We start from the raw sequence: 12,672 nt of genomic DNA, 5'->3' as shown, positions 1-12,672 counted from the left end.
AATTATATACACAGCAAAGGCATGTGAAATATCCTTAAACCTTTGTACCAATTTATATACGATATACAAACAATTATACTTCCATTATTATTTATATCCCACATTTAGTATTTTAATTAACATTGATCATAGTATTAACTACTGTGTTGATTCAAGAGTGATATATTTTTCCAAGACATTGGTCTTAAAGTGTTTTTTTAAATGTGTGAATGGACCTGGAACATTTTAAGGGATCATCCAAGCTGTTCCACAGTTGAACCCCCCTGACACAAACACATCTACTTTTTAAGCTTGTTCTTATCTTAGCTTTCTGGAAGAGAGCTGAACCTCTGAGGTCATAGGGATTCTCTCTGGGTTTGAACCTCTCCTGTAGACACCCAGGCAGCATGTGGTTATGAGCTTTGTACGTCACAATAGCAGTGTTGAGGTCAACAAGATCATGCAGTTTTAATTTAATTCAATAAACAGAGCATTGGTATGGTCATGATAATCTGCATAATTTACAATTCTAATCGCTTTCTTTTGAAGTAAGAATATAGAGTTGATGTTTGTTTTGTAATTGTTACCCCAGATTTCAACACAATAATTAAGATAAGGGAGTACGAAAGAATTATATAACATATTAAGAGCCTTTTGATTTACGGAGTTTTTGATTTTATGTAACATAGCAATATTTTTTGCCATCTTTGTCTTAAGTATATTTATGTACAGTTTCCAATTTAATTTATCATCTATATAGATTCCCAAAAATGTTGTTGAAAACACCCTTTCTATCTCCATATCATCAATTCTTATATGACACTGTATGTTATTTTTCCTATTTCCAAAAATGATATACCGTATTTTCCGCACTATAAGGCGCACCGGATTATTAGCCGCACCTTCAATGAATTACATATTTCATAACTTTGTCCACCAATAAGCCGCCCCGGATTATAAGCCGCGCCTACGCTGCGCTAAAGTGAATGTCAAAAAAACAGTCAGATAGTTCAGTCAAACTTTAATAATATATTGAAAACCAGCGTTCTAACAACTCTGTCCCAAAATGTACGCAAATGTGCAATCACAAACATAGTAAAATTCAAAATGGTGTAGAGCAATAGCAACATAATGTTGCTCGAACGTTAATGTCACAACACACAAAATAAACATAGCGCTCACCTTCTGAAGTTATTCTTCATTCGTAAATCCTTCGAATTCTTCGTCTTCGGTGTCCGAATTGAAAAAGTTGCGCAAGCGTGGGATCCAAAATGGCCGGTTCCGTCTCGTCGAAGTCATCGGAGTCAGTGTCGCTGTTGTTGTCCAGTAGTTCTGGGAATCCTGCCTTCCGGAAAGCTCGGACCACAGTTGTGACCGAAATATCTGCCCAGGCATTTACGATCCACTGGCAAATGTTGGCGTATGTCGTCCGGCGCTGTCTGCCCGTCTTAGTGAAGGTGTGTTCGCCTTCGGAGCTGTGTGAAAAAAGCCACCCGGCCTCTTCGCGTAAACTTCCCTTAACCACTCGCTCATCTTTTCTTCATCCATCCATCCCTTCGAGTTAGCTTTTATGATGACGCCGGCTGGAAAGGTCTCTTTTGGCAAGGTCTTCCTTTTGAATATCACCATGGGTGGAAGTTAGCATGGCAAGCTAGAACCACAGTGAAGGATGACTTCTCATTCCCTGTGGTGCGAATATTCACCGTACGTGCTCCCGTTCCACAGTGCGGTTCACAGGAATATCAGTTGCTGTGAAATACGGTAGTAATCCGTGTGCGGATGGAGAGATTGCGTCTTTTTATGAACCGGATCCTTGTCGCTTAGTAGGAGCCATTTTGTGGTCTTTACAGATGTAAACAGGAAATGAAACGTACGGTGATATCCGCGCGTTTTTTCTTCTTCTTCCGGGGGCGGGTGGTTGCTTACAGTAGAAGAAGAAGCGCTTCCTGTTCTATGGGGGCGGGTGCTTTCCTTGGCGGTTGCTTGCGTAGAAGAAGAAGCGCTTCCTGTTCTACCGGGAAAAAAGATGGCGGCTGTTTACCGAAGTTGCGAGATCGAAACTTTATGAAAATGAATCGTAATAAAGCGCACCGGGTTATAAGGCGCACTGTCAGCTTTTGAGAAAATTTGTGGTTTTTAGGTGCGCCTTATAGTGCGGAAAATACGGTATTTTGTTTTATTTAGGTTGATTGACAGTTTATTGGCATCAAACCATTGCTTTAGTATGTGGAGTTCGCTCTCTACAGTCTCTAAGAGTTGGCCAAGGTCTTGCCCAGAACAGTACAGACTTGTATCGTCAGCAAAGAGAATACAATTGAGTTTTTTAAAGATTTTGCAGATATCATTAATATACAATAAGAACAAATTTGGTCCCAGTACAGAACCTTGGGGCACTCCATGTGTTATAATCTTTTGATCTGAATCTACATTGTTCATATGCACATACTGTTCTCTACCACCAAGATAACTTTTCAACCAATCATGAGCAAGACCTCTAAAACCATACCTCTGCATTTTGTTTAAAAGTAATGTGTGATGGATGGTGTCAAAGGCCTTGCTCAGGTCAATAAAAACGCCAACAACAAACTCCCTCTTATCAATTGCAGTGGTTACCTCCTCAACTAGTTCCATCACTGCCATGGAAGTGGACCTGTTTGGTCGAAAACCGTATTGGTGTTCTTGTGACTAGATACGCTCTTGTACTTGGTATCATTACAGTGGATGTCAGGTATAGATCCACCCATGGCATTTGTTTACATTGTGACGCCGGTGAGCTATTGTATCCTCCTACGGTGTGTAGTGAAGCATGTTTAGCTATTCCTCGTCTTCCAGTGATAATGTTACTTGTAAGAAACGTACTTTATTTGTCGCCATGGAGGCGAGGATTAGTGATTTAGAAGTAGCTAAAACACTGCCGACTGCGGATGGACATTAGCTGCTAGCTAGCTAGCCATGTCGTAAAGCACCTCTTCCTGAGGGTGTTTCAGTGTTATAACTTCACCTTTATCTTTACTTTTTACACCAAAACGCATCCATTTTCCCTTTTCTGTTTACACACTGTGTTTGCTTGTAAGTACTCTGTGTGTGCGCGCTGCCGAACATGCTCCTCTGCTAGTAAAACCAGCAATGTTGTTGTGGCTTGTGCAGCCCTTTGAGACACTTGTGATTTAGGGCTATATAAATAAACATTGATTGATTGATTGACAATGTCACGACATGGCGACGATGCACCGTCATGCCCATTAAAAAAAAAAAAAGGGGGGGGACCGGTACTTTTTAGAGGCGGTGTAGTACCGGATGTGATTCATTAGTATCGCGGTACTATACTAGTACCGGTATACCGTACCACCCTAGTTCATACTTGCCAACCTTGAGACCTCCGATTTCGGGAGGTGGGGGGTGGGGGGCAGGGGGCGTGGTCGGGGGTGGGGCGGGGGGCGTGGTTAAGATATATATATATATATATATATATATATATATATATATATATATATATATATATATATATATATATATATATATATAAGAAATACTTGACTTTCAGTGAATTCTAGCTATATATATATATATATATATATATATATATATATATATATATACATATATACATATATATGTTATATATATATATATATATACATATATATTTTATTATATATATATATATATATATATATATATATATAAGTAAATAAAAGAAATACTTGAATTTCAGTGTTCATTTATTTTACACATATACACACACATAACACTCCTCTACTCCTTGTTCTATTCTCTGTCACTATTTCAGAACACACACATTATACAAATATACATTATAAAATCAATAAGAAAACGGGAGCTCTAATTTGGGAGTCTGAATTAGGATCAGAAGTTCCTATATAAACATTGCGCACTCACGTTGCCATTTTGTATTGATTACTGCAGCTGTGCACTGGATTCATTCACAAATACAAACTACAACTCACAAACACTTTAGAGTTAGGCTCCACCATCAGAATGTGTACTTAAACTTATAAAGATCACATGGATATTATTCAGTGAGTTGATTCACCAAAACTAACCTGTTATACAGGAGGAAAAAGCACACAGGACGCAGACTGGTCGCGCTCATCAGAATGACAAGACACTTCCGGTCTGCAGGTGATAGCATTCAATTGGGAAGAAACGCCCTACTGCCCCCTACTGACCAATGTGAATACTGATAAATGTGTAATGACAGCTCCAAAAACGAATTCAAACCACAAAATAAAATAAATAAATCAACACAAAAATGTGACACATTATGGGTGGGTCACATGTGCATGTACAACAGGCTGTCAACACGTCACTCAGGTCCAGCTCCGCCTGAATTTCGGGAGATTATCGGGAGAAAATTTGTCCCGGGAGGTTTTCGGGAGAGGCGCTGAATTTCGGGAGTCTCCCGGAAAATCCGGGAGGGTTGGCAAGTATGCCCTAGTTGAAAGTGATTTTTTTTCTTGCATGGCATGCGGGCTGGTGCTTGAGCAGTGGTTATTATTTATCTACTTTATTTTTTATTGACCAAATATGGGTATCATGTGTGTATATATTGTATCTGCTAGTGAAGTTCTGTTGTCTAAAATAAATTAAATAAAGACTGACACATACAGTGTCATGATAAGACTTATGAAATTTAAGAGGTCATTCAAAGTTTGTTGCAGTTACAATCTAGATGCCAAGATAACCACCGCTGTTCTGACTTACCTTTCAGTGAGTCCTCCCAGAACTCCAGGGCGTTATACGTGTCCAGCAACGGAGCGGCGCGCCCTGCAGCCCGACCGGGTAACAGCCGGACCTTGTCGGACTCCGACAGCCACGACAAGCGCTCCAGGATCGGCTTGAACCGGTCCTCTATGCAAGCCGCTTCCTCCTCGCTGTTGCCCAAAGGAGGGAGTGGCACTTCACCCCAAGACGGTCCTCCGACGACCTGCCAGCTGACATACCGCAAGGCTCGCAGCACCAAACCGGACCTCCAGGGTCAAAGTTCACCCACGACGTTGCCGCTGCACAGACCCTTGTGCCCTGACGACTCCGAGTACGCCAACCTGCTCGGAGCTATGGACAACGACCTGGACCGTCCAGACCCGCTCAGTCCGGACCAGAGCTCTCAGTCACCTCGGAACAAAGGTGGACTAAATGTCATTTTTTTTATCAGGCATTGAGGCGGAGACGAGATCGAAGTCTTTAGCCGGACCGTTGGTGTCCTTGTGGTGTTTTTGCAGAGTCCAAAGCGAAGCTGCGAGGCAAAACAAAAGCTCAGAGGAAAAAGGAGGAAAAAGAGAAGAAATTCACGAGCAAGACTCAGGGCGACGAGCTGAAAGACGACGACAGCTCCTCCACGACCACGGAGACGTCCAATCCCGACGTGGAGACTAAAGAGGTAACCTCTACATTGTCTTGATGCACGTTTCTTCTATTTCAGTGCGAAAAAAACACCTTTTTGGTGCCCTACTTTGGAGTACCAAGTAGGGCTGGGCGATATGGCCTTTTATTAATATGTGGATATGTTTAGGCCAGGGGTGCTCATTACGTCGATCGCGATCTACCGGTCGATCTCGGAGGGTGTGTCAGTCGATCACCAGCCAGGCATTAAAAAAATAGTCCTAAAAATGAGCGATCATAAATCATGATTCATTTTATTAATATGTGGATATGTTTAAGCCAGGGGTGCTCATTACGTCGATCGCGATCTACCGGTCGATCTCGGAGGGTGTGTCAGTCGATCACCAGCCAGGCATTAAAAAAATAGTCCTAAAAATGAGCGATCATAAATCTTCACTATGACGTGACTTTCGTCACTTGATTGACATTCACGGCACCCGAGGGTCTTCTGAGATGACGCTGGCTACTGCCAGCTCATTAAAATTACCGACTGGAAGGCGAGAAACACTTTATTTCAACAGACTCTGGCGCCCGTACCTGTCGTCAAAACTCCAAAGACCGACTTGCACAGTTGCACAATAAAAGCTCTGCTTCATCCTGCCTGCGCTACCAAAATAAAGAGTCTCAGAAAGCTGGCGTGCACAAGCTAGCGAGCTACGGAGTTTGCCGACAATGTATTTCTTGTAAAGTGTATACAAAGGAGTACGGAAGCTGGACAAATAAGATGCCAAAAACCAACCACTTTCATGTGGTATTGGACAGAAAGGAGGACTTTTTTTCTCCTCCATTCGAAAATGCGGACCTTATCAGCACTACTGTCTGATTCCAATCAATGCAAGTCATCAGAATCAGGTAATACACCAACTTATATTCTTGTCTTCATGAAAGAAAGGAATCTATATGTGTTAAACATGCTTGTATTATCTTTAAACACCTTTAACTTGTTAACAATATTAACTATATGTGTTAAACATGCTTGTATTATCTTTAACCACCTTTAAGTTGTTAACAATATTAACTATATGTGCAGAACCATCCAGATTGTTCTAGGCGCAAAGTGTAAAAGGCAGCATGTGTGATGGTATGGGGGTGTATTAGTGCCCAAGACATGGGTAACTTACACATCTGTGAAGGCGCCATTAATGCTGAAAGGTACATACAGGACCGTTGTAGACTATGTCTACAACACTACATTAGGTCAAGATCACAACTATGAAACTTAATTGATGAACTTAAATTGGAATCATTTGACAATACATAAAACGGAACCCGATACCTAATAAACACACGAAGAAATGTTGTCAAGATAGAATTCTGCAGAAAATCTCATTTCATATCCCATCATGGAAAAACATAAAACAATAACAGTAACAATAACAAGCAATCAGAGCCGCCACTTTTAACACCTTCAAAAATTATCTTTAACCACCTTTAAGTTGTTAACAATATTAACTATATGTGTTAAACATGCTTGTTTTATCTTTAACCACCTTTAAGTTGTTAACAATATTAACTGTTTGTATTAAACATGCGTGTATTATTTTTAACCACCTTTAACTTGTTAACAATATTAACTATATGTGTTAAACATGCTTGCATTATCTTTAAACACCTTTAACTTGTTAACAATATTAACTATATGTATTAAACATACTTGTATTATCATTAAACACCTTTAATGTATTAACAATATTAACTATATGTGTTAAACATGCTTGCATTATCATTAAACACCTTTAACTTGTTAACAAAAACATATATTTCATAAATAAGTACCGTATTTTCCGCACCATAAGGCGCCCTGGGTTATAAGCCGCGCCTTCAATGAACATCATATTTCAAAACTTTGTCCACCTATAAGCCGCCCCGTGTTATAAGCCGCATCTAACTGCGCTAAAGGAATGTCAAAAAAACAGTCAGATAGGTCAGTCAAACTTTAATAATATATTAAAAACCAGCGTGATGTGGGCGCGCATGGAGTCGTATATCAACATGGACGGAGCTGCGTGAAAAAAGCCACCCGGCCTCTTCGCGTAAACTTACCTTAACCACTCGCTCATCTTTTCTTCATCCATCCATCCTTTCGAGTTAGCTTTTATGATGACGCCGGCTGGAAAGGTCTCTTTTGGCAAGGTCTTCCTTTTGAATATCACCATGGGTGGAAGTTTCTGGCCATTAGCATGGCAAGCTAGAACCACAGTGAAGGATGACTTCTCATTCCCTGTGGTGCGAATATTCACCGTACGTGCTCCCGTTGTATCCACAGTGCGGTTCACAGGAATATCAAAAGTCAGTGGAACCTCGTCCATGTTGATAATGTTCTCTGGCCGGATCTTTTTTTCAGCTATCTTGTTTTTACAATATGCACGGAAAGTAGCCAGCTTTTCTTGAAAGTCTTTAGGCAGTTGCTGTGAAATAGTAGTCCATGTGCGGATGGAGAGATTGCGTCTTGGAAACCTGTCGCTTAGTAGGAGCCATTTTGTGGTCTTTACAGATGTAAACACACAAAGGAAATGAAACGTACGGTATCCGCGCGCTTTTTCTTCTTCTACGGGGGCGGGTGGTTGCTTACAGTAGAAGAAGAAGCGCTTCCTGTTCTATGGGGGCGGGTGCTTACCTTGGCGGTTGCTTGCGTAGAAGAAGAAGCACTTCCTCTTCTACGGGGAAAAAAGATGGCGGCTGTTTACCGTAGTTGCGAGACCGAAACTTTATGAAAATGAATCTTAATATTAATCCATATATAAAGCGCACCGGTTTATAAGCCGCACTGTCAGCTTTTGAGTAAATTTGTGGTTTTTAGGTGCGGCTAATAGTGCGGAAAATACGGTAAATATAAATGATATATATGAATGAGGTAGATCCCCACGACTTGATCAATTGAAAAGTAGCTCGCCTGCAGAAAAAGTGTGAGCACCCCTGGTTTAGGCCATGTGACGATACACCATATATATGTGGATATTTTGCCTTAGCCTTGAATGAACACTTGATGCATATAATCACAGCAGTATGATGATTCTATGTGTCTACATTAAAACATTCTTCTTCATACTGCATTAATACTTTTAAACTTTCATGCAGAGAGGTAAACCACAAGTAAAAGTGTATTTATTAAACAGTTATTAAGCAGTGGCACAAACATTTCACGTCATTTCCAAAACAGAAAGTGCAAGATTGTCAGAGACATTTTAAAACAAGCTATTAGTGCACTTTTGTGCATGATGTCACTAAGATGACATATCAAAACAACACTAAATTAAAGTGCACTTTTTGTACAGAACGCCACTACAATAGACTAAAACAAATAAAGTGCACTTTTGTGCATGATGTCACACAAGATATTTCAATAAGTGTCAAATAAAAATGAGCTGCATAATAGGAAATCAAATAGTGTATGTCCTTCGCTATGTGGTAGGTTCCTGCGGACGTTATCTCCTTCTGTTGTTCACTAGTTTTTTCATATTGTGTTGATCTGGAAATAGTTGCTTCTGCATTTTTGTTGGTGTGGCACCGAACGGAGATGTCGACATGCAGAGTTTCAAGCACTCTTCATTCTCTAGCGGGTGACTTTTCAAATGATGCTACACATTAGCAGTGCTGCTACTTTTAGCCGCATACTTGACATATTACGGTTGTCTGTTCAACATCTTCCCGCTTGAAGCCGAACCACCGCCAGACGATGGGACCCCCTGCTGTTTTTCTTGGGAATTAATTCTTCCTCCTCTATTTGTTACCAGATTTGCACCTTCTTTCTCTCGTATTACCACTCGCACCGCTCTGCTAGCATCACAGCTAACTGCCCATGCCGCTACCTCTCTGCTCCGCGAGAGCGTATGACGTTGCACGCGCGACAGTATGTGACGTATGTAAGAAGGTGCGCTTGTTTTATGTCTCTGTGAGAAGGAGAGACAAGAAAGAGTGAGAAAAGCCTGTAGAGCAGGGGTGCTCACACTTTTTCTGCAGGCGAGCTACTTTTCAATTGATCAAGTCGTGGGGATCTACCTCATTCATATATATCATTTATATTTACATATTTATGAAATATATGTTTTTGTTAACAAGTTAAAGGTGTTTAATGATAATACAAGCATGTTTAACACATAGTTAAGATTGTTAATAAATTAAAGGTGTTTAATGAAAATACAAGTATGTTTAATACATATAGTTAATATTGTTAACAAGTTAAAGGTGTTTAATGATAATACAAGCATGTTTAACACATAGTTAATATTGTTAATAAGTTAAAGGTGTTTAAAGATAATGCAAGCATGTTTAACACATATAGTTAATATTGTTAACAAGTTAAAGATGTTTAATGATAATGCAAGCATGTTTAACACATATAGTTAATATTGTTAATAAATTAAAGGTGTTTAATGATACTACAAGAATGTTTAACACATAGTTAATATTGTTAACAAGTTAAAGGTGTTTAAAGATAATACAAGCATGTTTAACAGTTAATATTGGTAATAAGTTAAAGGTGTTTAAAGATAATACAAGCATGTTTAACACATAGTTAATATTGTTAACAAGTTAAAGATGTTTAATGATAATACAAGCATGTTTAACACATATAGTTGATATTGTTAACAAGTTAAAGGTGTTTAATGATACTACAAGAATGTTTAACACATAGTTAATATTGTTAACAAGTTAAAGGTGTTTAAAGATAATACAAGCATGTTTAACACTTATAGTTAATATTGGTAATAAGTTAAAGGTGTTTAAAGATAATACAAGCATATTTAACACATATAATTAATATTGTTAACAAGTTAAAGGTGTTTAAAGATAATACAAGCATGTTTAACACATATAGTTAATATTGTTAACAAGTTAAAGGTGTTTAATGATAATACAAGCATGTTTAACACATATAGTTAATATTGTTAATAAGTTAAAAGTGTTTAAAGATAATACAAGCATGTTTAACACTTATAGTTAATATTGTTAATAAGTTAAAGGTGTTTAAAGATAATACAAGCATGTTTAACACATATAGTTAATATTGTTAATAAATTAAAGGTGTTTAATGATACTACAAGAATGTTTAACACATAGTTAATATTGTTAACAAGTTAAAGGTGTTTAAAGATAATACAAGCATGTTTAACACTTATAGTTAATATTGGTAATAAGTTAAAGGTGTTTAAAGATAATACAAGCATGTTTAACACATATAGTTAATATTGTTAACAAGTTAAAGGTGTTTAATGAAAATACAAGCATGTTTAACACATATAGTTAATATTGTTAATAAGTTAGAGGTATTTAAAGATAATACAAGCATGTTTAACACATATAGTTAATATTGTTAACAAGTTAAAGGTGGTTAAAGATAATACAAGCATGTTTAACACATATAGTTAATATTGTTAATAAGTTAAAAGTGTTTAAATATAATACAAGCATGTTTAACACATATAGATTCCTTTCTTTCATGAAGACAAGAATATAAGTTGGTGTATTACCTGATTCTGATGACTTGCATTGATTAGAATCAGACAGTGGTGATGATAACGTCCGCATTTTCGAATGGAGGAGAAAAAAAGTCCTCCTTTCTGTCCAATACCACATGAAAGTGGTTGGTTTTTGGCATTTTATTTATCCAGCTTCCGTACTCCTTTGTATACACTTTACAAGAAATACATTGTCGGCAAACTCCGTAGCTTGCTAGCTTGTGCACGCCAGCTTTCTGAGACTCTTATTTTGGTAGCGCAGGCAGGATGAAGTAGCGCTTTTATTGTGCAACTGTGCACTCGGTCTTTGGAGTTTTGACGACAGGTACGGCGCCAGAGTCTGTTGAAATAAAGTGTTTCTCGCCTTCCAGTCGGTAATTTTAATGAGCTGGCAGCAGCCAGCGTCATCTCAGAAGACCCTCGGGTGCCGTGAATGTCAATCAAGTGACGAAAGTGACGTCATAGTGAAGATTTATGATCGCTCATTTTTAGGACTATTTTTTTAATGCCTGGCTGGTGATCGACTGACACACCCTCCGAGATCGACCGGTAGATCGCGATCGACGTAATGAGCACCCCTGCTGTAGAGCAATGCCCGCAGCTAAAAGCAACTGTGTGAGAACGTATACTCCACCCGCGATATATCCAGTATATTCCATATATCGCCCAGCCCTAGTACCAAATGCAGATGTAGGTCGTCACAGTGAGACAAAAACACCTCGTCTTTTTCTTGCAACGAAGAGCCACACTTAAAGGAGAAAGATATCCTTTAGGGCAGGTGTGTCACACTCGTTTTTCAATGAGGGCCGCATGTAACAGCAAATTACGTGTATTTGATTATCCTATGTGTTATACGTACACTGCAAAAAGAAACATCTGTAGATTTTACAGTATAAAAAAAAACTGGCAACTCAGTCACCATACATTTACTGTAAAATATAGTGTTTTTAGGACATACTACAGTAAATGTAAAAACAGTGCCACTTGTTTTTAATGGAAAAGAAAGTGGCTCCATGATAGGTGCCGCTATAAATAGTTTGTCTGCGTTAGCGCTTATAATAACAATATCACTAATACTTGGTTAATATTCATGGCACGAAATGTAAATGGAGTATTGTTGGCGCTTTTTGAATGGTTATTTAGCGGATTTTATGGGCTTTTTAAGATTTTAAGCCATACTTGCCAACCCTCCCGGATTTTCCGGGAGACTCCCGAAATTCAGCGCCTCTCCCGAAAACCTCCCGGGACAAATTTTCTCCCGAAATTCAGGCGGACCTGAGTGACGTGTGGACAGCCTGTTTTCACGTCCGCTTTCCCACAATATAAACAGCGTGCCTGCCCAATCACGTTATAACTGTAGAATGATGGAGGGCGAGTTCTTGGTTTCTTATGTGGGTTTATTGTTAGGCAGTTTCATTAACGTCCTCCCAGCGCGGCAACAACACACAACAGCAGTCACGTTTTTGTCGTAAACAGCAATGTTGTGATACTCTTAAACAGGACAATACTGCCATCTACTGTACATGCATATGTGACATTAACATCTAGGGATTTTAAGAGAGTGCAGTGCACAACTGCGCACACAACAAGGAGACGAAGCAGAATGCATCATCAGAGAGGGTGTTCAGCATGGTTAGAAAAATAGTGACAGAGAATAGAACAAGGATGGACAATTCAACCCTTAACTCAACAATGAGTAGATGAGTGTTATGTGTGTATATGTGTAAATAAATGAACACTGAAATTCAAGTATTTATCTTATTTATATATATGTATATATATAATACAATAAATATATATTTATATATATATAGCTAGAATTCACTGAAAG

At 38.7% G+C, this 12,672-nt stretch overlaps 1 protein-coding gene across 2 annotated transcripts in view; it reads left to right on the top strand.

Moving 5' to 3' along the window:
* The window catches only part of tmem131 (transmembrane protein 131), a 180,020-nt gene that overhangs the window by 147,826 nt on the left and 19,522 nt on the right, over nucleotides 1-12,672 (top strand). For both annotated transcript variants that reach the window (XM_061978418.2, XM_061978417.2), the window contains exons 31-32: nucleotides 4,712-5,127; nucleotides 5,223-5,380. In XM_061978418.2, the coding sequence (XP_061834402.2) occupies nucleotides 4,712-5,127; nucleotides 5,223-5,380 (574 nt within the window). The remainder of the gene's footprint in view (nucleotides 1-4,711; nucleotides 5,128-5,222; nucleotides 5,381-12,672) is intronic.

Source organism: Nerophis lumbriciformis, linkage group LG18 (genome assembly GCF_033978685.3).
Source record: "Nerophis lumbriciformis linkage group LG18, RoL_Nlum_v2.1, whole genome shotgun sequence".
NCBI classification, from domain to species: domain Eukaryota; kingdom Metazoa; phylum Chordata; class Actinopteri; order Syngnathiformes; family Syngnathidae; genus Nerophis; species Nerophis lumbriciformis.
This window is presented reverse-complemented; position numbering and strand designations above follow the sequence as displayed.